Below are 25,386 nucleotides of genomic sequence, written 5' to 3'. Positions count from 1 at the left end.
AGACAGAGTCTTGCTCTGTCTCCCATGCTGGAATACAGTGGCACAATCTCAGCCCACTGCAACCTCCAATTTCCAGGTTCAAGCGATTCTCCTGCCTCAGCCTCCCGAATAGCTGGGATTACAGGCAGGCGCCACCACGCCCAGCTAATTTTTTATTTTTAGTAAAGATAAGGTTTCACCATGCTGGTCAGGCTGGTCTCGAACTCGTGACCTCAGGTGATCCACCCGCCCGGCCTCCCAAAGGGCTGGGGTTAGAGGCGGGAGCCACTGCGCCCGGTCTCTTTTTTAATTAAATGCCTTTTTCCTCCACAAAGTTTCTGCCCAGAAACACAGCAGCCACTTCCACAGAGAAATCTTCCTGGCAACTGTCACAACTCCCTTTTCTTTCTATCCAGGGTAGACATGGATTTGCAGTCAGACAACTGACTACGTCAAGTACCAAGAGAGGTCCCTGCAGATTGACCAAGCTTAGGCAGAAAATGTTCACACTGAAGCATAATTGAATTAGGCAGAAAAGCAAATGCCTGGCAGGTTGGTTGAGAGGGAGGCCAGAAGGGTCTGGGGGACTTCTTTGGGCAGCCAGGCCAATAATCAGGCAGCAACCACATAACGGGCCTTGCCTCTTCCCTCCCCGCAGAACATAAGGGATAATGGAAGGAGCTGCTCGTGAATCGTGCAGCTGCAGCAAACAGGCCTCCTGGGCCCCGAAAGCATTGCTACCCTTTTCCCCACTGCCTGTTATTGGACAAAGGCAAGATGCAATTTCCCTTCTTCCCAGAATATACAAGACAATTCTGTATCCTATCATAACTGGAATCCTCCAAATTACCTCTTTTCAGAGAGGCCCCATCCAACTTCCCTACAGAAACAACAGCGCTTCTCTCATATTCCAAAGAGAAGCACGTCCAAGATGTTTCTTGGAATGTTTCCTTGACTTTCTGCAAGAAGCAGGTCGGGTTTAACGGTGCCAGCTCCTCCTGCAGCTCTATTGTTAGGAAATGTCATTCCTGCCCCTGGGCACCCTGCCTCCCACCCAGATCTCAGATTCTTCAAGGCAGAACAGGTGCTTTCTCCCTGCATACTGCTTTCCTGGGCCTGGAAAAATGCAGAGCACATACTCAAAGGACCTCAGTGAAGGGCAGCACTGACCCACAGAGGCACCAGGGGGACAGGGGGACTCTCTTCCCTCCTTGATAGTTGTATTAGTCTGTTTTCGTGCTGCTGATAAAGACATACCTGCGACTGAGTAATTTATAAGAACAAAGTGCAAGGGACTCACAGCTCCACATCGCTGGGGAGGCCTCATAATCATGGCGGAAGGTGAAATGCACGTCTTACATCGGTGTCAGGCCAGAGAGAATGAGAGCTGAGCGAAAAGGGTTTCCCCTTTTAAAACCATCAGATCTCGCGAGACTTATTCACTACCACGAGAACAGTACGAAGGAATCCACCCCCTGACTCAATTACCTCCCACCGGGTCCCCCCCACAACATGTGGGAATTATAGGAGCTACAATTCAAGATGAGATTTGGGTGGGGACACAGTCAAACCATATCAAGAGTCCATCAAAACAGTCCTTGTGGGCTTCAGAATTCATTAAGCAGCTCCTAATCCACCTAGTAGTCAACTAAGCTAAGAAGCTAAACTGAGATTCTCAGAGGAAAAACAAAGGTTCGTTCTGGATGGATATGGCTGAGGTCCCACATGCTAGGACAGGCCCCAGCATCTTCGTCATCCCGTGGAGTGATATGCGGCTCCGAGGCCAGCATAAATCAGGACCAGAGCCACAGGCGCCGCCAGCCCACCGAGCCACAGGCTTGCCACAGCGCCATCCATCATACTGGCTAATACCAAGCTGCCTAGCCACCAGCAGAGTTGGCCACAGGGACAGGAGGGCTTGGTGACTCCGGCTGCCAAACAGCAGCATGTTTGATTTAGTATTATATTTTTCTCATGAATTTTTAAATTCAGATAATTCACCCCGCATTCCTTTTATAGATGTATATATACACACTGCATAGAGGGAAGTTAGCCAACTCTACACATGGCTGAGTAATTCAATTTCAATGACCTTGATGATCCTAACGTAAAGAAAGGCACTGGGCCTAAGTGGACCAGAGTCTGCAGTTCAGAGAAAGAGCAAACGCAGAGGCTTGGGAGGGGTAATGGGAAATGTGACCAAGGACATCCCAGGAAGGACGGACAAGCTCCGAACCAACACAGCAGAAATGTGGAAGTGAAGCAATTTGTTCATAGAGAAAAGGGTGGACCATTAAACCAACACTAGGCAACAGGCTCTGGGAGAAACTCGGTACCAGACAGAGTGAAAGCGTGTGTGTGTGTGTGTGTGTCAGAGACACAGAGAAAGAGAAAGAGAGATAAAGAGAGAGTGAGAGATACAAAAACTAGTGTTTAGGAAGATGGTTTACAAAGGACATGCCCAGGAAAATTTGAGAGTACTTCGTAAGTGCAAGGATACTGAAAATGACAAAGAAAAAGAAGGGTCAGTGCTAACACTCAGACTAAAAATCCAGTGGCTGGAAGACTGGAGGTGATGCTAATAGAGATGAAGAAGCTGGAAGAGCAAAAACAGTGAGTTTGGGTTTCAGGTTGAACTTCCAAGATTGGCAGACCACCTTATAGAGAGCACATCCTAAGGTGATCGATCCCAAATGATCCATGTTTCTTATATAACCCCTCCCCTTGAAAGTCGGCAGGACATGACAAAATGATGGGATGTCACTCCACAGATGATATTTCATTATGTAAGACTTCATCTAAGCAGGCTGGGCCTTGAAAAAGCAAACTGCTGAGCTCAGGAGTTCAAGACCAGCTGGACCAACATGATGAAATCCTGTCTCTACTAAAAATACAAAAAGTTGGCCAGGCATGGTGGCACACACCTGTAGTCCCAGCTACTGGGGAGGCTAAGGCATGAGAATTGCTTGAGCCCAGGAGGCGGACATTGCAGTGAGCCAAATCGCACCACTGCACTCCGGCCTGGGCCACGGATCAAGACCCTATTTCAAAATAACAACAACAAAAGAAAGGTTATAAGCGCCATGGCTATGACTAGCATCGAACTGCTTGCCGGTGTTTTAAGAAAGCCAGATACCTGGATTGGACTCTGGGGTGTTCTCCAAGGGACACCTTCGTCACACAAACTCTGTACTTCCTGGAATCAGTACAGCACTAAGTTACATGCACCAAATTATAAAAGACTTATCCATAATATTTTCTCACTGAAATTCTCAAGGCTTTTAATATCTCCAGAATATATTTTTCCCTTTCCCATAAGACTCAAAAGTAATAAAAGCTCTAATAAATCTACTACAAAGTCACCACAAAAAGTAGAAGATGAAGAGGACTCTGATGAAGAAAGCGATCATGAGATGAGTGAGCAGGAAGAGGAGCTTGAGGATGACCCTAATATAGTCAAAGGCTATCAAGACCTGGAAAAAGCAATGCAGTCCTTTCAGTACGATGATGTCCTGAAGACAGGCCTAGATATTGGGAGAAACCAAGCGGAAGATGCATTCTACAAAGGCGAACTCAGGCTGAATGGGGAAAAGTTATGGAAGAAAAATAGCATGGTCAAAGTGGGAGATACATTGGATCTTCTCATTGGAGAGGATAAAGAAGTAGGAACAGAGACAGTGATGAGGATTCTCCTGAAAAAAGTGTTTGAAGACTGAAAGTGAAAAATAGAGTGGTGTTATGGCAGTGGAAAAACTTAAAGTTGCCTGAGAAGAGAATGTCTAAATAAACGGATTGCTATTTAGCAATAAAGCTGCTTTTTAGTGGTAGAGGAAAGGGTCAACTGAAAAAGAAAAATAGAAAATTGCCATGTTGGAACTGCCCATGGAGGGGCTGTGTGGCAGGAACTGTGGGTGTCTACAGGTAGTGAGAATGGCCTCTAAGCACTGAGGTGACCTCCAGCTGACAGCCATTAAGAAGCCAGGGGGCAGGGCACGGTGGCTCACGCCTGTAATCCCAGCAGGGAGGCCAAGATGTGTGGGTAATGAGGTCAGGAGTTCACAACCAGCCTGACCAACATGGCGAGACTCTATGTCTACAAAAATACAAAAATTAGCCGGGCGTGGTGGCACATGCCTCTAGTCCCAGCTACTCGGGAGGCTGAGGCAGGAGAATCACTTAAACCTGGGAGGCAGAGGTTGCAGTGAGATTGCACCACTGCACTCCAGCCTGGGCAATAGAGCAAAACTCCATCTCCAAATAAATAAATAAATAAAATTTTAAAAATAAAAAAAAAGAAAGTGCAGTAAAATGAATATATTTCCATGGGTTAAAAAGGAAATGGACAAAAAAGGGGGAAAAATAAATGTGCTACAAAGACCGACACGACCTGGCCTGCTTGACCTCACTGAACCTTCTATACGCTCTTTGCTCAGCCTGGTCCAGGCACACTGGCCACATTTCTGTTGCTCCCACTCCAGCACGAGCTGTTATTACCTCTTCCCAGAATGCTCTTCCTCCATAGCCACATTTTCTTCCATTGTTTGCCCAAAGCCTTTCCCATAAATGCCTACCCTAACCAATGTATTTTTAACTGCACTTCAGTTACCTCAAGAGCTGCTGTACTTTTATCCAGACCATTTATCAGCTTCTGCCATGCTATAAGATTTACTATTTGTTATGTTGATTGTTTTCTGTCTCCCCCTGCTAGAATGCAAGCTCCACAAAGACCGATTTTTGTCTCTATTTTTTGCTGATAAATTCCAAGAGTTCGGAACAATACATAGCACAAAACACATGCTCAGGAAAATATTTACTAACTGGTTCAAGGCAGTCATTAAGCAATGAGATGGGTCTACATGTATTACTATAGTAAGATACCCATGAGATTTCATAAGGTTAAAAGTTTTAAGAGCATGTCAGAAAACAACATGTGTACTATGATCTTTTTTATATATGTATAAAACAAAATCTCTCCTAGCAATCCATTCCTGAAGTCTTAACATGGGCCAGAGCAAGGTAGGCATTCACACAGGAAGGGGAGGCCATGGTGTCACTGAGTAGGGTGTCCAACCCGACCTAGCAAGGTGAGGAAGGGGCCATGTGGAACAGCAGCCCAGTACACATGTCCAAGCCAAGCATGACAAGGAGGGCATCCATGTGGGAGGAGGTAGAGCCAGGAAAAAGAGATTGGTTACATACATGCCAATTGACCAAATAAGTAAAGATATGAAGAGTTTTGCTTGCTGGAGAAGCCATTTAAATGTGGAAAAGGAGAAAACTAGAATGAACCTTGTGGAGCTGAATCAGAATTGAAGGCATCAGTGTGAACTCATGTGTGTGAAGATGTAACTCCCTAGTGAGCATCTCGGGGCAGTGACTCCTCAATAAGCAATGAGCACACCTTAAGCCCAGATTTTGGTTTCTATGTCCCAGTGTCAACTAAAAGAAACCATGACTCCTTAGAGAAATGGCTGGTTCCCCTGCTGGGGCAAGCAAAGAATAAGATGAGCCTAGAGTCCAGGTGTGGTGGCTCATGCCTGTAATCCCAGCACTTTGAGAGGCTGAGTGGGGGTAGATCACCTAGGTCAGGACTTCGAGACCAGCCTGACCAACGTGGAGAAACCCCACCTCTACTAAAAATACAGAATCAGCCGGGCATGGTGGCACATGCCTGTAATCCTAGATACTTGGGTGGCTGAGGCAGGAGAATTGCTTGAATCCAAGAGGCAGAGATTGCAGTGAGTCGAGATCGCACCATTGCACTCCAGCCTGGGCAACAAGAGTGAAAATCCAGGTAAAAAAAAAAAAAAAAAAAAAAAGAGCCTAGAACATAGGCTAGAAAGTAAGGAAGTACTCAAAGAATGATAGCACAGAGAAACAAGCTGCTCTCAGCCAGATGAGTGGGAATATGAGCATCAAAATAATTTTATTTTTTATTTTTTAATTTTTTTTTTTATTTTGGAGACAGAGTCTCACTCTTGTCACCCAGGCTGGAGTTCAGTGGCACGATCTCAGCTCACTGAAACCTCCGCCTCCCGGGTTCAAGCTATCCTCCTGCCTCAGCCTCCTGAGTAGCTGGGACTACAGGCACCCACCACCACGCCCGGCTAATTTCTGTACTTTTAGTAGAATGAGAGTAATGGAATACAGGCCACTGAACAAGACACAGTAAACTACGAGTTAATAGTAGAACAGCTCAAAATCTGGACCACCAGATGGGAAGCGCTAGAACACAGCAATTCTGTGACGCTGCTGCCAAAAATGCAGAACCAGATTCTAATTGTGAGAAAATTATCGGGCAAACCAAAATTGAGGAATCTTCTAGAACACAATAACAATAGCCTGCCATCCTCAAAAGTGTTAAGGAAAATCATGGCTGTCAAGGAAAAACTGAGGAACTGATCTTAATTGACGGAAACTACTACATGTGATGCATGATTCTGAACTAGATCCTTTTGCTTATAAAGGACATTCCAGGAACAACAGGAGAAATCTGACTGGGGTCTGAGGACTAGAGGGTGGTAATGTGTCCGTGTTAATTTCCAGATATCAATGGCTATCTTGTGATTACGTAGGAGAACGTTCCTGGTTGTGGGAAGCACATGCCGAGAATTCCAGGGTAGCAGAGCGTCAATATGTTACCACACTCAAGTGGTTCCAGAAGGGGGTTGTTGGAAGAGAAATCTCTTTTGCATTATATTCTCATTTTTCTGTGACTGTTTAAAATTTGTATATTATCTAAAGAATAAAACATTTGCAAAAAAAGATAGGTTGGTCCACAGATCATTTCTGGAAGGGTGTAGGAGAAACAGAGGAGGCTCAGGAAGGAAGACGCTCCTATCAGCTCTGCAGGGTCACTGTGCGTTCTCTGCTGGCACAGAGGGGGTCATACCTGGCGGAACCTGGGACCAGGCGGAACCTGGGAGCAGGTACATGAGGACCAGCAGCCTCCCTGCCGCCCTGGCAAGGGTGAGCTTCCTCGAGCTCCTGTTCCCATATCCGCTTGTCACTCAGCGCAAAGGGCCTTTGCCAGGGAAAACTGGGAAACGTCTGCTGCATTTGGAAGATCCTTTAAGATAAGATAAAAAAGTTGGCAAATTTCTCACACTGTTTCTTTCTTTATTGTTTTAGGTTGCAAAGAGGTTTGTGATGTACTACACTTGATCAACGTTCATGTTTTTAAAAGTTGTTACTTGGAAATGTTTTATGATAGGTATGTAATCCCCATGGACTCACAATATGGCTTCAACTATTCAATCCTAGTTCGCTATACTCCCCCAACACTGGCTTATTTATTTTGAAGAAAATAAGCATCCTATTCCATCATCCATTAATACCTCAACACTTATTTCTAAAAGAGAAGGACCTTTTACTAAACATCATCGTACCCACCCAGCCCCCAAAAATCCTTAACACCACCGATTAACCATTTCCTGGTAAAATGTTCCTGATTTTGTCTCCCTCTCTCTCCTTCTCTCACAGTCATCGTGTTCAAATCAGGATCCATACAAGATCCAACATTGCACTTGGTTGATTTGATTCTTCAGTTCCTTCCACAGATTCCTTCTATTTCTTTTCTTTTTGCAATGTTTTTCATAGTTTTCCTTTTCCAGTCCAACATCTTTGCAGTTTAAGATGCTCTTCTCTCCCTCTTTTTCACTGACTCCCCATGTGTCCTCCCTGATCATTTTTTTTTTGTAAAGAAAATTTCTTATTAACAAATCTTCCATGGGCCCAGAATACGGCACTTTATGTTCAGGCTCCGGCAGGGAGCTCAGTGGAGGAGGTAGAGAGCTCTGCTAATTCCAGCACCAACTTCACAGAAAACAAAAGTGCAAGTAAATTCCACAGAAACATCCAGATGGTCATTGCTCTACCATTAACCAAGATTTGGGTGCACCACTGTCCCTCTTAGCTTCCTCATCTTTAAATTAAAGGGATTCAGAAAGATCATGATAATGACAGCCATGACAAGGACATTAACAGAATATTTACTGTTTGCCCTAAGGTCCCTCGAGATTCCTTCCAGTCAAGACTTTCTCTGTGATTTTAAGTATCAAACACACTTAAATATATTAGTGAAGAACAGTATTCTGGTTAGGGGATAAATATTTCATAAATGACAAATGAAAAGTAAGACAACGATAACAAAGGAATGGAGACCACAAATGTAGATGATAAAAGAAAACTTTAGTCATCAACATATCTAAATTTGAATAACACGCTATGTTTCAAAGCACTTTCTTATACATTAGCAAATCTCAGCCACACTAATAGGTAAATGATACAGAATGGTATAAAAGGTTAATGGTGGAACCTTGGGTATGCAGGTGTTTCACTAAACCAGTGGATCTCAACCAGGGTGATCTTATGTCCCCCAACCTCCTGCCTCCAGGGGTCATTTAGCAATGTCTGGGGACATTTTGGTTGTCCCAACTAGAAGGGTGTCCTGACCTCTACAGGGAAGCGGCCAAGGCTGAGCTGAAACATCCTTCAATACTTGGCACAGAATGCACCATAAAGAATTATCCAGCCCACAATGTCAGCAGTTCAGAAACTGAGAGATCCTAAGATAGGCAAGTCCCCTTGTTACCCAAGTGAAACGGTACTAGGCCAAGGAGACTTGGGAGGCTACTGAGGCCTGAAGCCACAGGAAGTCAGACATCCCGCGTTATAATCCTCCACACTGTGGGCTACCCTAACACATGAGGTTCGATAAGAAAACAATCAGTCGGGTGCGGTGGCTCACGCCTGTAATCCCAACACTTAGGGAGGCCAAGGTGGGCGGATCACCTGAGGTCAGGAGTTCGAGACCAACCTAGCCAACATAGTGAAACCCGTCTCTATTAAAAATACAAAAATTAGCTGGGCATAGCGGGCAGGCGCCTGTAATTCCAGCTACTCAGGAGGCTGTGGCAGGAGAATCGCTTGAACCTGGGAGATGGAGGTTGCAGTGAGCCAAGATCACGCCACTTCACTCCAGCCTGGGCAACAAGAGCAAAACTCCATCTCAAAAAAAAAAAAGAAAAAAGAAAACTGTCCTGGTTTGGTTTTGTTACCGAGATAGACCATGATATATATTTCTGAATCTGAACTATTCCCTCAATGTGTTCATCTTTGGAAACTGTACTTACCAGACACTGTCCAGCTGAAGAATTTACCCGCTTAGCAGGCCTGTCTCTGAATGACAGCACCTGCACTGATTTAGACAATGGGCACCTGCATCCTTGGGAACCCTTTACTCTAATGGGAGCAACCGACAATGACTACATCCATGAGAAAGAGTCAGATGGCCGTGAGTGCCATGATGAGAACACAGCCGGAACAGGAAGGGGAGGGGAGGGCGGGCGCTGGGGAGAGGGCTGCTACCTTCAGCTTAGGTTCTCAGGGAAGCCTGCCCGGGGAAGCGATATTTGAGCAAGACCTGAAGGAAGTGAATGGCTGGCCAGGCAGAGCTTGGAGGGAGAGTACTGGGAGCATGCAGCGGGATGGCCTGCAGGAGAGGCACGCTGCTTGTATTCTAGTCCCAGAAGGAAGGCATCTGAAGTGCCCTAAATGAGGAGGACAGGAGGTGAGAGGGAGGCAGGGCCAAATCACTTCAGGCCTCCTAGTCCCAGCAGAAAGTCTGGCTTTCAAACAAACTATAATGGGAAGCCACTGGAAGTTCAACCAGAGGAGTAAGGGGACTTGATTGCTATTAATTGATTGATTGATTGATTGATTGAGACAGGGTCTTGTTCTGTTGCCCAGGCTGACTGCAGATCAAAGATCACTGTGGCCTCAACCTCCCAGGCTCACACGATCCTCCCACCTCAGCCTCCTGAGTAATTGGGACTACAGGCATGTGCCACCACGCCCAGCTAATTCTTTTTATTGTTTTGTAGAGAGTGTCTGGCTATGTTGCCCAGGCTGGTCTTGAACTTCTGGATGCAAACTATTTAGATCCCTCTAGCTATTGTGTGGAGAATGGACATTATGCAGACAAGAATGAAGAAGAAAACCAACTGAGAGGCAACTGCACTAAGAATTTTACTGAAATTTGGCCAGGCGCGGTGGCTCACGCCTGTAATCCCAGCACTTTGGGAGGCCAAGGCAGGTGGATCACGAGGTCAGGAGATCAAGACCATCCTGGCTAACATGGTGAAACCCAGTCTCTACTGAAAATACAAAAAATTAGCCATGCGTCGTGGCGGGTGCCTGTAGTCCCAGCTATTCAGGAGGCTGAGGCAGGAGAATGGCGTGAACCCGGGAGGTGGAGCTTGCAGTGAGCTGAGATCACACCACTGTCCTCCAGCCTGGGCGACAGAGCAAGACTCCGTCTCAAAAAAATAAAAAAGAATTTTACTGAAATTTTACACCCAAAAAGAGAAACATCTGCAATTAATGAAGATATTCCAAAGACGAATTCACACTCTAAAAACTACTTCAAAAGAAGAGAAAAGGCCCCAGATATTTATTAGTGGTCTCTTTCCAGTAAGGGTGCTGGGCAGTGTTGCCACCCCAACCCACTCCACCCTAGATGGCGTCCACAACCGGAAACTCTGGTGTGAAGCTATTAATAACTTTCTCCAACAGGCTGGGACTCTGGGATTTGACCATCAGAGGGTGATGAAGAACACCCACCACCTGGGAGAAGCCTGGCCAGAGGGAGAAATGGCCAAGGAACTTTTGGACCAGAGTAACAGTGAATATAAGCTCAGATCTGCCTCCTATGCTCTCTCTCATATTTTGTGTTCTCGAGTGTTCCGGTCTCCTAGTCTTCAAAGAGCCAACTGGAGCCAGATGATGCATGGAAAAAACGGGTGCTGAGACTCTCAGCCTGAGGTTCCATTCTCTTCCCGTCTTTTTCCTCAGGGTGCTTTTCCTCGTACTTATTATTCCCAGCCAGCACGGCAACAAGATCCATGGGGGACTCACACCCAGGTTAGGGTGTGGATCTAGAAAATGCACCAAGAAGGCTCCTCTGCAGGTTTTACACAGCAAGCCCCAGACCAGTCTGGCACGTTGTAGACTCCAACTCCCCAGGAAGTTAGCCTGAGATCTGAAGCTGAAGCCACCGCCCATATTAATGAGTTTGTCCTCTCCTCCCTGACAAACCCCAGGCAGCAGCGGGTGGATGGTCAAGCATCGGAGGCTGATCCTCTGTCCTAGCCTTTCTTCTACCATCTCCTTCGACCACACACACATAAAGGCAGATAACAAAACCCCACAATCTGTGCACCACTTCGGAAGTGCCACTGTTCCAGGCCGGGCGTGGTGACTCACAACTGTAATCCCAGCACTTTGTGAAGCTGAGGCAGGTGGATCACTTGAGGTCAGGAGTTCGAGATCAGCCTGGCCAACATAGTAAAACCCCATCTCTACTAAAAATACAAAAATTAGCCAGGTGTGGTGGTGGGCACCTGCAATCCCAGCTACTTAAGAGGCTGAGGCTAGAGAATCGCTTGAACTGGGAGGCAGAGGTTGCAGTGAGCCAAGATCGTGCCACTGCATTCCTGCCTGGGCAACAGAGCAAGACTTTGTCTCAAAAACAAAAATGAAAAAGGATGTGCTACTGTTCAAGAACAAGTATAGGCCGGGCGCGGTGGCTCAAGCCTGTAATCCCAGCACTTTGGGAGGCCGAGACGGGTGGATCACGAGGCCAGGAGATCGAGACCATCCTGGCTAACACAGTGGAACCCCGTCTCTACTAAAAAAATACAACAAAACTAGCCGGGCGAGGTGGCGGGCACCTATAGTCCCAGCTACTCGGGAGGCTGAGGCAGGAGAATGACGTAAACCCGGGAGGCGGAGCTTGCAGTGAGCTGAGATCCGGCCACTGTACTCCAGCCCGGGCGACAGAGTGAGACTCCGTCTCAAAAAAAAAAGAACAAGTATAGACATCCCCACATCCTAAGAGGTCCTTCATCCACCCAAACTTAAGCTTCACACTTCAAAGACTGTTAATTACACATTATGACACCAATTATATCTGAATGCATTATAAAACAGAATCTTTGCTAAGCAATTTTACTGTTTTAATTCTTCTCTTCCACCATTTTTAATAATTAAACTCTTGCTTTTATATTCAGATGCAATTAAAAAAGAAGTCCTTTAAATTTTCAATCTATTTCATTTTTTTTACATAAAGAATTCAATAGCCATCCATTATAATGTAGCATGCAATATAGCCAAAGGACAAAATGAATAACTTAGATAAAACAAGATGAATTCCATTTAGGGGGAAAAAAATACAAGTCTACTTATTTTGAAAGCTCTTAGCATGAAATAGTCAATAAAAACATGGGGAACTCCCGACCAAACACAAATAAAACAAACCACATGGTAGCATACTCCTATGAAAGAGAAAGCTTTACTCTGTAAAGGAAGAGGGGACAGCGAATCGGGTCTCAAAATGCTGAATTTGAGGCTGGGTGCAGTGGCTCACACCTGTAATCCCAGCACTTTGGGAGGCCAAGGCGGACAGATCACTGCAGGTCAGGAGTTCGAAACCAGCCTGGTCAACATGATGAAACCCCATCTCTACTAAAAATACAAAAAATTAGCTGGGCGTGATGTGCATGTATGTAATCCTAGCTATCGGGAGGCTGAGGCAGAAGAATTGTTTGAACCTGGCAGGCAGAGGTTAGAGTGAACCAAGATCACGTCACTGCACTGTAGCCTGGGCAACAGAGAGAGGCCCTCTCTCAAAAAAATAAAAATTAAAAAAATTAAAAATGCTGAATTTTGGGACTGCCAGCATTCAATTATCGATGAAGTAAAAGGACACCATTATTTAGTGTGAACCTACCCATGCTGAATTACATTTCAAATATAAGGATAATGTCTCACATTACAAGAGTAAATAAGGAAAATTTAAATAATTTCGATCCTTTTGTGTGTGTGTGTATGGACCTGATCTCGCTCTATTGTCCAGGCTGGAGTGCAGTAGTGTGATCATGGCTCACTGCAGCCTCAACTTCCCAGGCTCAGGTGATTTTCCCACCTCAGCCTCCCGGCTAACTGGGACCACAGGCATGCGCCACCACGCCTGGCTAATTTTTCTATATTTTTGTAGAGATGGGGTCTCTCCACGTTGCCCAGGCTGGTCTTGAACTCCTGGGCTCAAGCAATCCTCCTGCCTCAGCCTCCCAAAGTGCCGGGATTAAAGGCATGAGCCACCATGTGCGGCCAGTTTTGATACTTTTAAGCCACAGTTTGTGAGCTACAAATTTCACATCCACATGTACCAAGGCTGAACAGTGTGTCCGGGACAAGGAGTACTTCTGTGTGATCCATCTACTATAGCCTTATTTATCCTTTGTGTCTCTTCTAACCCAAAGATCACCAAGCTTTTTTTTAAAATAAAGGGTCAAATAGTAATGATCTCAGGCCTTATAGGCCATATTTCACAACTACTCAACTCTGCTATGGTACCAAGAAAGCACAGCTATAGATAACACGTACACAAAGGAGTATGGCTGTGTTCCAATAAAACTTTATTTACAGAAACAGGCCCACAGGCTGTGATTTGCTGACCCCTATTCTAGTTCTCAGAGGGCTAGAAAGGAGGAGTGAAGCAGAGACACACTTAAGACACTCCTATAAGAATACAGCAGGAATAAGCAAAGAGATCCAGTTGATCCGAATGTATCCACCAGGCATAGCCGATTACACCCAGGAGTATTCTTGTAAGACAAAAACCAAGTCTAGAGGTATTAGGTTGGTGCAAAAGTAATTGCTGTTTTTGCCACTGAAAGTAATGGAAAAACTGCAATTGCTTCTGCACCAATCTAATACGAGGGAGGCATCATTTCTCAACAACCACAACTCTCAAGACGCGAGGGCCTCTCCCTCACAGAAGCAGCGACATTCTCTCATGGAGTTTGTCCCCTGAACTGCATGTCCACTGGAGGTTCTTTTTTTTTAGATGGAGTCTCCCTCTGTCATCCAGGCTGGAGTGCAGTGGCGCCATCTCAGCTCACTGCAAGCTCCGCCTCCCGGGTTCACGCCATTCTCCTGCCTCAGCTTCCTGAGTAGCTGGGACTACAGGCGCCGCCACCACGCCCGGCTAGTTTTTTTTGTATTTTTAGTAGAGACCGGGTTTCACCGTGTTAGCCAGGATGGTCTCGATCTCCTGACCTCGTGATCCGCTGGCCTCAGCCTCCCAAAGTGCTGGGATTACCGGCGTGAGCCACAGTGCCCGGCCCCCTAGAAGTTCTATAGTGACCTCTCCAAACTGCCTGCCTAAACCCACTTTTTTTTTTTTTTTGGAGACCAAGTCTCACTCTTTTGCCCAGGCTGGAGTGCAGTGACGCAATGTTGGCTCACTGCAACCTCCACCTCCCAGGTTCAAGCCATTCTCCTGCCTCAGCCTCCCAGGTAGCTGGGATTACAGGCACCTGCCACCACACCCATCTAATTTTTGTATTTGTAGTAGAGACAGGGTTTCACCATGTTGGCCAGGTTGGTCTCAAACTCCTGACGTCAGGTGATCCACCCACCTCGGCCTCCCAAAGTGCTGGGATTATAGGGGCATGAGCCACCACTCTGGGCCAGCCTGCCTCTTCTTGTGTCTAGCAGCACACCAGGGCTGGGGACACAGGCTGTGGTCCCCAATTCAAATGAGGTAACTGGTCTACCAGGGAATTACCCCACCCAGGAACTAATCAATTACTCAATGAGCGCTCAGACAATAAGCCTTTGCACTCCAGCTTTGAACTCCTACCTGCTGAAGGGCCAAGAAGAGCCCAGAGCAGCCGTGATCAACCACTGTCACTTCACAAACCCCAAATACATGGGTTCTTCCCTCTCCTGGACACATCTTCCCCTCATACCTCACAATCCGCCCAGAGCAAACTCCCTGCCAATTCGACCCTCAAAGGGTTCCAGAATCTGCCTCATCTCCACCACCAGCAGCCCATCGCCAGTACCGGCTACATTGCCAGCACCCTCATCACTGTCGCCTCCTAACTGGTCTCCCTGACTTTGCTCTTGCCTCATTTCCACCAGAATAGCGTCATGTTAAAAAGGAAGTAAGAGGCCGGGCACAGTGGCTCACGCCTGTAATCCCAGCACTTTGGGAGGCTGAGGCAGACGGATCACTTGAGGTAACAAGTTCAAGACCAGCTTGGCAATGTGACGAGACCCCGTCTCTACTAAAAATACAAAAATTAGCCAGGCATTGTAGCGGGCACCTGTAATCCCAGCTACTCAGGAGGCCAAGGCAGGGGAATGGCTTGAACCTGGGAGGTGGAGGTTGCAGTGAGCCAAGATAGTGCTACTGCACTCCAGCAACAGAGTAAGGCTCTGTCTCCAAAAAAAAAAAAAAAAAAGAACGGGGTGAAAATCAACAAATAGCAGGCACAGATTTGGGGCTAGATAATAGACAAGTGAAAAAGCAAATGTATTCACGTACCCTTGATGCCCCTAGAAAGTCCTTCAAAGCACGTGACAGGGCGTATATGAGAGTGTAAACTGTTCACCATATGATGGTCAGGCTTCTGAAGCTGTTTACATCTGGAACGCGACCATCAACCTGGAAGGTAAGAAAAACAAACAAACAAAAAAAACTTCTGAGTGACAAACAGCTTCCACAAAGCCCATCCATTTTATTCCATAGAAGAAAAAGAAATGCGTCATTTATAAAACTCTACCAGAGGAAGCAACAGCCATTGCTAATAGCAGAGGAAAGAAACAAAGGCCTTAAAATTAGAAGCAGAGGAGCAGAACCGTCCACGACCTTGAAACAAAGATGGAGTCCACACAGTCAACCCCGGTGCATCACCCTAACAGCCTTCCACAGTAACTCACAATAATCCCAGGTCGGCAACACAGTTTCAAACCAGGCTCAGAATCCAGTTCAAGGAAACAAGATGAGTAATACGTTTTTATTTTATTTTTATTTTTATTTTCTTAAGATGGTTAAAATTGGGCCAGGCGCAGTGGTTCATACCCTCAGTCCCAGCACTTTGAGAGGCTGAGGCTGACAGATTGCTTGACCCCAGGAGTTCAAGACCAGTCTCGGCAACACGTCAAAACACTGTCTCTTCAAAAGATAAAAAATACAGGCTGGGCACGGTGGCTCACACCTGTAATCCCAGCACTTTGGAAGGCTGAGGTGGGTGGATTACTTGAGGTCAGGAGTTCAAGACCAGCCTGGCCAACATGGTGAAACCCTGTCTCTACTAAAGATAAAAAAATTAGGCAGGCATGGTGGCGTGCACCTGTAATCCCAGCTACTTGGGAGGCTGAGGGAGGAGACTCCCTTGAACTCAGGAGGCAGGGGTTGCAGTGAGCCAAGATCGAGTCACTGCACTCCAGCCTGGGTGATAGAGCAAGATTTCATCTCGAAAACAAAACAAAAAAATGGCCAGAGGCGGTGGCTCACGCCTGTAATCCCAGCACTTTGAGAGGCTGAGACACGAGAACTGATTGAACCCAGGAGGCGGAGGTTGCAATGAGTTGAGATGGCACCACCGCACTCCAGCTTGGGGGACAGAGTGAGACTCTGCCTAAAAAAATAAAAATAAATTTAAAAATAAAAATGAAAAAAATCAGCCTGGCGCGGTGCTGTGCACCTGTAGTCCCAGCTACCAGAAAGGCTGAGGTGGGAGGATTCCCTCAACCTGGGAGGTCAAGGCTGCAGTGAACCATGATTGCGTGATTGCACCATAGCACTCCAGCCTGGGCAACAGAGTAAGAACCTGTCTCAAAAAAAAAAAAAAGAAAAAGAAAAAGAAAAAAGAAAAAAAGGTTAAAATTTTCAAAGCTAATATATTCTTATTTTATTATTTTTATTTATTTATTTATTTACTTATTTTTAAGTGCAGCATGCAGTGGCATGATCTGTAGCCTCAAACTCCAGCACTCAAACGATCCTCCCGAGTAGCTGGGACTACAGGCGTGTGCCACTATACTTACTTAAAAGCTAATATATTATCTTAATAAGGGAGGAAACAGGTTTCAAAGACAGACAGAATTAAGACGAATGAGTAAAAGTTGAGGCAGACTTCAGGCTTGAGACCAAGGCAGGGCTTCTTAACCATGAGAACAAGCCTGTAAGCGCGGTGACTGGGCCCCTGGCAGTGAGCAGTGATCCCCTTACAGGTCTTGATATCAGGCGAGGCTGAACTAGAGGTCTGAGGATCCCAATCAATTCCAAGGTTTTATGATGGGTCACGTCAAAGCAAAAAATTATTCTGACACTTTTTACACATGGTACGGCAGACTTTATTTAGGATTACTACAACAGGTGTCAAGGTCATAGCAACAGGGAGAAAGAGTGGGCTCAATTCCAAATACAGCAAAGACGTCTGGAGATCTGTAGCCAATGAGCAGGGGGTGGCGTCCATGGAGGGGAAATTACTAAGAAGAGACATTAAAGTCAGGGGGAGTCTTGCTAAATCAACTTAACAGGATTCCTGCTGAAGGCAGTTTGACTTAGACAACAAGGATAGGAACTAGGAACTTGATCAGGTGTGATCAGACATCCAGAATAGAGGATATCTCTCTAAACTCATCTAGCAGCTCTCTAACTTTAGCAGGATTCTTGCTAAAACTAGCTGGGAAAGCCTGGAAGGTGGGGGTGGGCTAAAGGTCTAGCTGAGAAGGGGGCTCTGAGAAGCCGGATTCAAGTTTGGTCAAGGAGCAAGTCTTTATCCGTAATAGTAACTCCAGGGACAAACAGAGTTTCTGATACCTCGAGGTGGTGCCCAAGGCAATAGGGAAGTACTAGGCAGAGCAAAGAGCAGAATCCAGACGTCCCAGCTTTCCCAGACCCAAGCTCAGCGGGGTGAGTTATAGCTGGTGCCCGGTAATACCTGACACCGCATAACACCTTCTAGTTTCTCCATTTCTTCCCAAGTATAATTATAATTATTGCGCTTTTTTGCAAAATCTAGAAATGGCCGTTTCTAAACATCAAGCTACCATATAATAAGAGGAAACTACATTTGCACATAATGCTGTGTGAGCAATTTACATACAATTCCCTGTGATACCGAGGCAGATTGATTCATCATCGTGAAGATAATGATGCTTTTCAAAGTGGCCTTGTAATGACAAGCATACAAATAAAATAGGCCAAAAACAAAAACTGAAACTAAAAGACTGAATTTAAAAGCCTCTGGCAAAAACCAGGAAGCCTGCGATCACTAACAGAATTACTAAATTACCCTAGCAAACAAAGTTCCATGATCCTCAAATCCAAAGGAAAGCATTTAAAGCTGACCCCAGCCTGGTCAACACAGCAAGACCCCATCTCCACACAAAAACTTTTTTTAAGATTAAGTGGGCGTGGTGGCACACACCTGTTGCCCTGGCTACTTCAGAGGCAGAGGCAAGAGCATCATTTGAGTCTGGGAGTTCCAGGCTGCAATGAACTACGTTCACAACACTGCACTCCAGCCTGAGTGGCAGAGTGAGACTCCCTGTTTCTTAAAAAATAAAAATAAGACCGGGCGCCGTGGCTCACGCCTGTAATCCCAGCACTTTGGGAGGCCGAGGCGGGCGGGTAACGAGGTCAGGAGTTAGAGACCAGCCTAGCCAACATGGTGAAACCCTGTCTCTAATAACAATACAAAAATTAGCTGGGCATGGTGGCACACGCCTATAATCCCCGCTACTGGGGAGGCTGAGGCCGAGGAAGCGCTTGAACCCAGGAGGCAGAGGTTGCAGTGACACGAGATCGTGCCACAGCACTCCAGCTTGGGCAACAGAGTGAGGCTCCATCTCAAAAAATAAATAAATAAATAAATAAATAAATAAATAAATAAATAAATAAATAATAAAATTAGCCAGGTGCGGTGGCATGCCTTTAGTCCTAGCTACTTGAGACGCTGATGTGGGAGGATTGCTCGAATTCAGGGTTCAAGGTTACAGAATATCCATTTCTAAAATAATAATAAAAGTAAAAATAGGGCAGGTGCGGTGGCTCAGGCCTATAATCCTAGCACTTTAGGAGGCCAAGGCAGGTGAATCACCTGTGGCAGGAGTTCGAGACCAGCCTGGCCAACATGGTGAAACCCCGTCTATACTAAAAATATGAAAATTAGCTGGACGTGGTGGTAGGCACCTGTAATCCCAGCTACTCAGGAGACTGAGGCAGGAGAATTGCTTGAACCTGGGAGGTGGAGGTTTCAGTGAGCCGAAATCACACCATTGCACTCCACCCTGGGCGACAAGAGCAAAACTCTTTAAAAAAAAAAAAAAAAAAAAGTAGAAATAAATAAAGATGATACAACTGCCTTCCTTGATCTCAAAAGTGCGATCTACTTGCTGGGCAGAAGTTATTTAAGAATCCAGAAGGGTTGGCACACATGGTGGCTCACGCATGTAATCCTAGCACTTTGGGAGGCCAACTCAGGTGGATCACTGGAGGTCAGGAGTTCAAGACTAGCCTGGCCAACATGGTGAAAGCCCATCTCCACTCAAAAAATAGAAAAAAAAAAAATTAGCCGGGCGTGGTGGTACATGCCTGTAATCCCAACTACTTGGGAGGCTGAGGCAGGAGAATCGCTTGAACCCAGAAGGCGGAGGTTTCAGTGAGCCAAGATCACACCACTGCACTCCAGCCTGGACAACAGAGTGAGACTATCTCAAAAAACAAAACCAAAAAAAAGGCCAGGCGCGGTGGCTCACGCCTGTAATCCCAGCACTTCGGGAGGCCAAGGCAGGTGGATCACGAGGTCAGGAGATGGAGACCATCCTGGCTAACAAGGTGAAACCTTGTCTCTACTGAAAATACAAAAACAAAATTAGCCGGGCGTGGTGGCGGGTGCCTGTAGTCCCAGCTACTCGGGAGGCTGAAGCAGAATGACGAGAACCCGGGTAGGCGCCACTGCACTCCAGCCTGTGTGACAGACCAAAACTCTGTCTCAAAAAAAAAAAAAGAACCTAGAAGGGCGATGTGCTAAACACTCTCGGGTTGCCCTTCAGGTGACGTTCCCCTGGGATCTGTGCCTGAGAGGCTGCCCTTCCTCACCTTCTGGCCCTGGCGAGGCACCCAGGGCAGGGATGAGGGTAGGAGGAGGGTCAAGACAGTAGGAGTACTGACACCCTGCTTCCTCCCCACAGCAGCACCTGGAGCTCTCTTCATCTCAAGTCCCTGTTTCTCTCAGGCTTCAGTTCTAGGGAACAAAGGGGCTTCCTCCTGCTGCCCCAGGGGACCCAATCCCTGTCTTTTTTGAGACAGGGTCTCATTCTGTCACCTAGGCTGGAGTACAGTGGTACAAACATAGTTCATTGCAGTCTTGAACTCCCGTGCTGAGCTTACATGATCTTGCCCCTCAGCCTCCCAAGTAGCTGGGACTAAAGGCACACACCACCACACCATACCTGGCTAATTTGGGCAGCAGCGGGGAGGATTGGTAGAGACAGGGTCTCATTATGTTGCCCAGGCTGGTCTCGAACTCCCCGGGCTCAAGCAATCCTCCTGCCTCAGACTCCCAAAGTGCTAAGCTTAGAGGTATGAGCCACCGCACCCAGCCAGTCTGCTCTTCTTAACTCTGTGAAAACACCGTGTCTCGTGACTCTCTTCTGTCACCTGTGACTGTGCCATATTTTCCTGCCAAGCCTCTGACTGACAACAGTAGAAGAAGAGGGGCAGAGAATTTCAAATTCGATTTTCTATCTTTGCCCTCAATGGAGAGGAAAGAAACAGAGAACCTGATTTTTAAGCTAGATTTTCAGGCATGGGTAGGGGTAGGTGTGGAGCACTGTCTGAGGAGACTCCACGTGTAAGAGTGTCAGTGAAAACCTTGAATTTTTTTTTTTCTTTTTTTTTTTGGAGACAGAGTCTGGCTCTGTCACTCAGGTTGGAGTGCAGTGGCACGCTCAGTTCACTGCAACCCCTGCCTCACGTGTTCAAGTGATTCTCCTGCCTCAGCCTACCAAGTAGCTTAGATTACAGACATGAGTCACCACGCCTGGCTAAAACTTCGAATTTTCTACACAAAATTGTGTGTATGTATGTGTGCATTTTTCTGAAAAGAGAAATCCAGAAAGGAAAAGGTCAAAATGTTTCTATATCCTCAAAAGGTTACCAAAAATTTTAAGAGACAATGCTGCCAGAAAAACCACGTAGAAACAGCCACTGTCTCCCCAGGAGAAGAGCGAGCAACTGGTACGTGGCAGGCACCCAGGTCAGCTCCATGAGCAGGAAAGGCACCTCTTCCCCTGCCAAGGGGTGCTGGGCTGGAGGAAGGACCAGCACCACCCCCCAACTCCGGCCACCGCCCACCCCGGAGGGGGCAGCTGGGATGGTGCATTCCTGCAAATCTCTCACAGCTCCCTCTCAACACTCAGTGACATTTGCAAAGCTCATCAGCCCAGCAGGTGTCGGATGCACAAGCAACAGCAAAAACAGTTCCCCGGCTGGGGAAAATCTCATCGTGTTGTTCTGAAAACTTCCAGGCTGCTGAGAGCCTCCAGGCAGCAAACCAGGAGGGAAAAAACACTCAGGAGACAACAGAACAGCAGAGTGGACCACACAGGAAATGCCCAGGTGGGCACAACGAAGCCCGGAGCTGTCTGCAGATTCCCGCCCCGGGTGGGGAGCAGTCAACCCTTCTGGAGCCCATATCCGCCCCTCGGGAGCTATGCTGGGAGGATCAGCAGCTCCCTCCCACTAGGCTCGGTTCCCCCTTTACCACACAGACACAATCATTCAGAATGAACCTCATAGGGCTATTGTGGTATAAAGTAGAAAATGTGCTTTGTATGTCAGCAAGACCCAGGAAATGCCTTCAGAAGTGTGTTAGGATAAGTATCAAAGTTCTTCTGTTTTCTTCCTTGCAGGGGTGATCATGGGTACAAACAAACAGCAGGTGACAAGGGAAGTTGATGGAATCAACTTCCCAGTTCCACAGGGCCCTTGCCCAAAGGCAGTGGCAAGGGCTAGGTGAGGTGGCTCAGGCCTGTGATCCCAGCACTTTTGGGAGGCTAAGACAGGCGGATCACCTGAGGCTGGGAGTTAAGAGACCAGCTTGACCAACATGGAGAAACTCCATCTCTACTAAAAATACAAAATTAGCCGGGCGTGGTGGCACTTGCCTGTAATCCCAGCTACTCAGGAGGCTGAGGCAGGAGAATCACTTGAACCCAGGAGGCGGAGGTTGCAGTGAGCCAAGATTGCGCCATTGCACTCCAGCCTGGGCAACAAGAGCGAAACTCCGTCTCAAATAACAATAATAATAATTAATTAATTAATAAAGGGAGTGGCAAGCCAGCAGGCAATAATTAATTAATGAAGGGAGTGGCAAGCCAGCAGGCAATGCCACCTGAGAGGGGCGGGAGTCCTGGGTCCACAGGGAGCTCTACAATGGTCTCCACCTCCCATGCCGCGGTCCCTTTTCCTGCTGTGCCAGTGTCCTCAGCTCACAGGCACAGAGATGCTGTGGTTAAGAGCCTGGATGGGGAGCCTTGGTGGACGCTGGGTCTTGCCATGAACTGACTGGATGGCCGTGGGCAAGTTATATCATCTCTCCGTGACTTAGTCTCCTCATCTATAAATCAGGATGATCATAATCATAGTACTGTTTCTGTGAGGTATAAATAAATTCAAAGACAGTTCTCAGAATAGTGTCTGCGCTGGGCTCGATGGCTCACACTTGGAATCCCAGCACTTTGGGAGGCTGAGGCAGGCAGATCACTTCAAGTCAGGAGTTCGAGACCAGCCTGGCCAACATGGCGAAACCCCATCTCTACTGAAAATACAAAAATTAGCAGGGCAGGGTAGCACACGCCTGTAATCCCAGCTACTCGGGAGGCTGAGACAGGAGAATTGAATAGCTTGAACCGCGGGGGCAGAGGTTTCAGTGAGCCGAGATCATGCCACTGCACTGCAGCCTGAGCAACAGAGCAAGACTGTGTCCGAAAATAAATAAATAAATAAATAAAAACAGCATCTGGTGTGCAGCAATAACTCAATAGATGCTGGCTGTCATATGTCCCGCATGTTTCAGTGAGTTTCCAAGGACCATTTAACAAACAGGCCTCTGTGCTTCAGACACTGGCACCACCAGCCCATGAGCCTACTACCACATGGCCTTGATCCTAAGATGGGTTTCGTAACTTAACGTTCATACAATTACAATAGACATGCGCGTTTAACATAGATTTTCTCATCTATTAAATGGGGATAATAACAGCATCTAGCTAACAAGATTGGTGGAGGATTAAGGATTAAGAAATGCAGAATGCTTCGAACAGAGCTTGGCATGGTGTACTTATCAGAAATTGTCCTCTGCAGTTATTTTCACCGTTATTATAGTAATTGATCTGACCTGCTGTCGGCCTTCCCACTGCAATCAAATGTGGAAATTCTTCCTCATCCCTCGCTCAATCCAGGCATCACTTGACCCTGGTATCAAAGATGCATGGTCTGGGGCTGGCAAGCGAATGGCCTCGGTAAACAGAAAGATGCTGTGGAGTTTCAGGCATTTTCTGTGGTTTTCCCATTCTGTTGGCTTCCGAGAATTACTCACTTACAAAAAGAACATGGCGGCCGGGCGCAGTGGCTCACACCTGTAATCCCAGCACTTTGGGAGGCCAAGGCAGGCGGATCATGAGGTCAGGAGATCAAAACCATCCTGGCTAACATGGTGAAACTCCATCTCTACTAAAATACAAAAAATTAGCCGGGTGTGGTGGCGGGCGCCTGTGGTCCCAGCTACTCTGGAGGCTGAGGCAGGAGAACGGCGTGAACCCGGGAGGCGGAGCTTGCAGTGAGCCGAGATAGCGCCACTGCACTCCAGCCTGGGCGACAGAGCGAGACTCCATCTCAAAAAAAAAAAAACCAACATGGCTTAGAAATTGCTGAGTTACATATTAGATGCAGGTTGATTTAAGGTTGGTTTTTTTTTTTTTTTGCCCTTGGGAGTAATTTTCAGGTCAGTATGTTGGCTTCTTGGTGGACCCTGGAGCACAGCTGGCCTCCCATCAGTCTGAGGGACTCATGGAAAATAAACCTTTAGCAGGGGCACACAAGGAAAACAATCAGAAGTGGAGAGAAAAAGTAGCAGGAAAGGGGTCCCAGTACAGTCAAAGATCATTGAGTGAGCCAGGAATTGAGACAATCACTAAATCAGTGGCCTCCACTGTCCATAACAAAGTCTGAAATAAGTTCCATCAAATCACTATTTTCCCTTCCTCTGTCACCTTAGCTGGTGCCTCGGTGCACTGGAGACTTGAAGAATCATTAGTCTGTTCTTGCATTGCTATAAAAAAACACCTGAGACTGGGTAACTTATAAAGAAAAGAGGTTTATTTGGTTCACGGTCCTGCAGGCTGCACAAGAAGCATGGCACCAGCATCTGTTTCTGGTGAGGCCTCAAGAAGCTTCCACTCGCGGCAGAGACCAACGGGGAGCAGACATGTCACAAGGCGAGAGAGAGCGCAAGAGAGAGGAGGTGCCAAGCTCGGCAAACAATCAGCTCTCCCGTGAACTAACGGAGAGCTCACTCATCACCATGGGGACGGCACCAAGCCATTTATGAGGGATCCACTCCATGACCCAAACACCTCCCACCAGGCCCCACCTTCAATACTGGAGATCACATTTCAACATGAGATTTGGAGGGAACAAGTACCCAAATCTTATCAGAGAATATTAAACCAGTAAGGATACAGTCAATGAAAGGTAGAATCCTAAAAGCACGGACTCTGGGTCAGATCACCTGGATTCAAATATTGGTTCCCTCAACATTTAGCCATGCGACCTTGGTCCAGCCCCAGGTACTCTGTGCCTCAGTTTCCTCATCTGTAAGATAAGGATGGCAGCAGCTAACAGGCAAGTGAGGTGTAAATGAATTAATATATATGAAGCTCTTGGAAAAGTGGCAAACAACAAGCACTTACAAACCTTTAGTCTTTTTTTGTTTTGTTTTGAGGCGGAATTTTGCTCTTGTTGCCCAGGCTGAAGTGCAATGACGCAATCTTGGCTCACTGCAACCTCCACCTCCCAGGCTCAAGCAATTCTCCCGCCTCAGCCTCCTGAGTATCTGGGACTATAGGCATGCGCCACCACGCCCGGCTAATTTTGTATTATTGGTAGAGATGGGGTTTCTCCAAGTTGGTCAGGCTGGTCTCAAACTCCCGACCTCAGGTGATCCACCCACCTTGGCCTCCCAAAGTGCTGGGATTACAGCCCACCGCTCCTGGCCAACCTTTAGCCTTTATTATTCTTCAGTTCCTGCGGCCTGGGAGCCCTACAGGGAAAACCTGTTTGGGGTAGGGAGGGGAACTTTTCCAGCTCCCTGCAGCCAGTGAAATGGGAAGACAATTACAGACCAACAGAACAGGATTCAAACTGCAGCCGCTCCACACATAAGTTACTGTGAGCTGGTTTATTATTATTATTATTATTATTATTATTAGTTTTAGACAAGGTCTTACTCTGTCTCTCAGGCTGGAGTGCAGTGGTTGAAA

The 25,386-nt window shown here is 46.8% G+C and overlaps 3 protein-coding genes across 34 annotated transcripts in view; 2 read left to right on the top strand and 1 right to left on the bottom strand.

Moving 5' to 3' along the window:
• Positions 1 to 25,386, top strand: part of SOD1 (superoxide dismutase 1) — a 1,049,346-nt gene that overhangs the window by 827,112 nt on the left and 196,848 nt on the right. The window contains exon 1 of one of the 28 annotated variants that reach the window (XM_050786088.1): positions 17,293 to 17,302. The exons of the other annotated variants lie outside the window; for them this stretch is intronic. The gene's annotated coding sequence lies outside the window, so the exon portion shown is untranslated. Of the gene's footprint in view, positions 1 to 17,292; positions 17,303 to 25,386 lie in introns of those variants that run through there. 28 annotated transcript variants of the gene reach the window in all.
• The window catches only part of TIAM1 (TIAM Rac1 associated GEF 1), a 1,375,699-nt gene that overhangs the window by 1,264,723 nt on the left and 85,590 nt on the right, over positions 1 to 25,386 (bottom strand). For all 5 annotated transcript variants that reach the window (XR_007724593.1, XR_007724594.1, XM_050786046.1 and 2 more), the window contains exon 2: positions 15,377 to 15,496. The gene's annotated coding sequence lies outside the window, so the exon portion shown is untranslated. The remainder of the gene's footprint in view (positions 1 to 15,376; positions 15,497 to 25,386) is intronic.
• On the top strand, positions 3,063 to 3,795 carry LOC126951696 (mitochondrial transcription rescue factor 1-like). Its single transcript, XM_050786061.1, has one exon. It carries the CDS (start codon positions 3,063 to 3,065, stop codon positions 3,693 to 3,695), a length of 633 nt encoding a protein of 210 aa, XP_050642018.1. The 3' UTR covers positions 3,696 to 3,795.

The sequence above is a fragment of the Macaca thibetana genome, chromosome 3 (genome assembly GCF_024542745.1).
Source record: "Macaca thibetana thibetana isolate TM-01 chromosome 3, ASM2454274v1, whole genome shotgun sequence".
In the NCBI taxonomy this organism is placed as follows: Eukaryota; Metazoa; Chordata; class Mammalia; order Primates; family Cercopithecidae; genus Macaca; species Macaca thibetana.
This window is presented reverse-complemented; position numbering and strand designations above follow the sequence as displayed.

Excerpts from the sequence above, each read along its gene's own strand:
- LOC126951696 (XM_050786061.1), top strand. The coding sequence starts at position 3,063 with ATGGCTATGACTAGCATCGAACTGCTTGCCGGTGTTTTAAGAAAGCCA.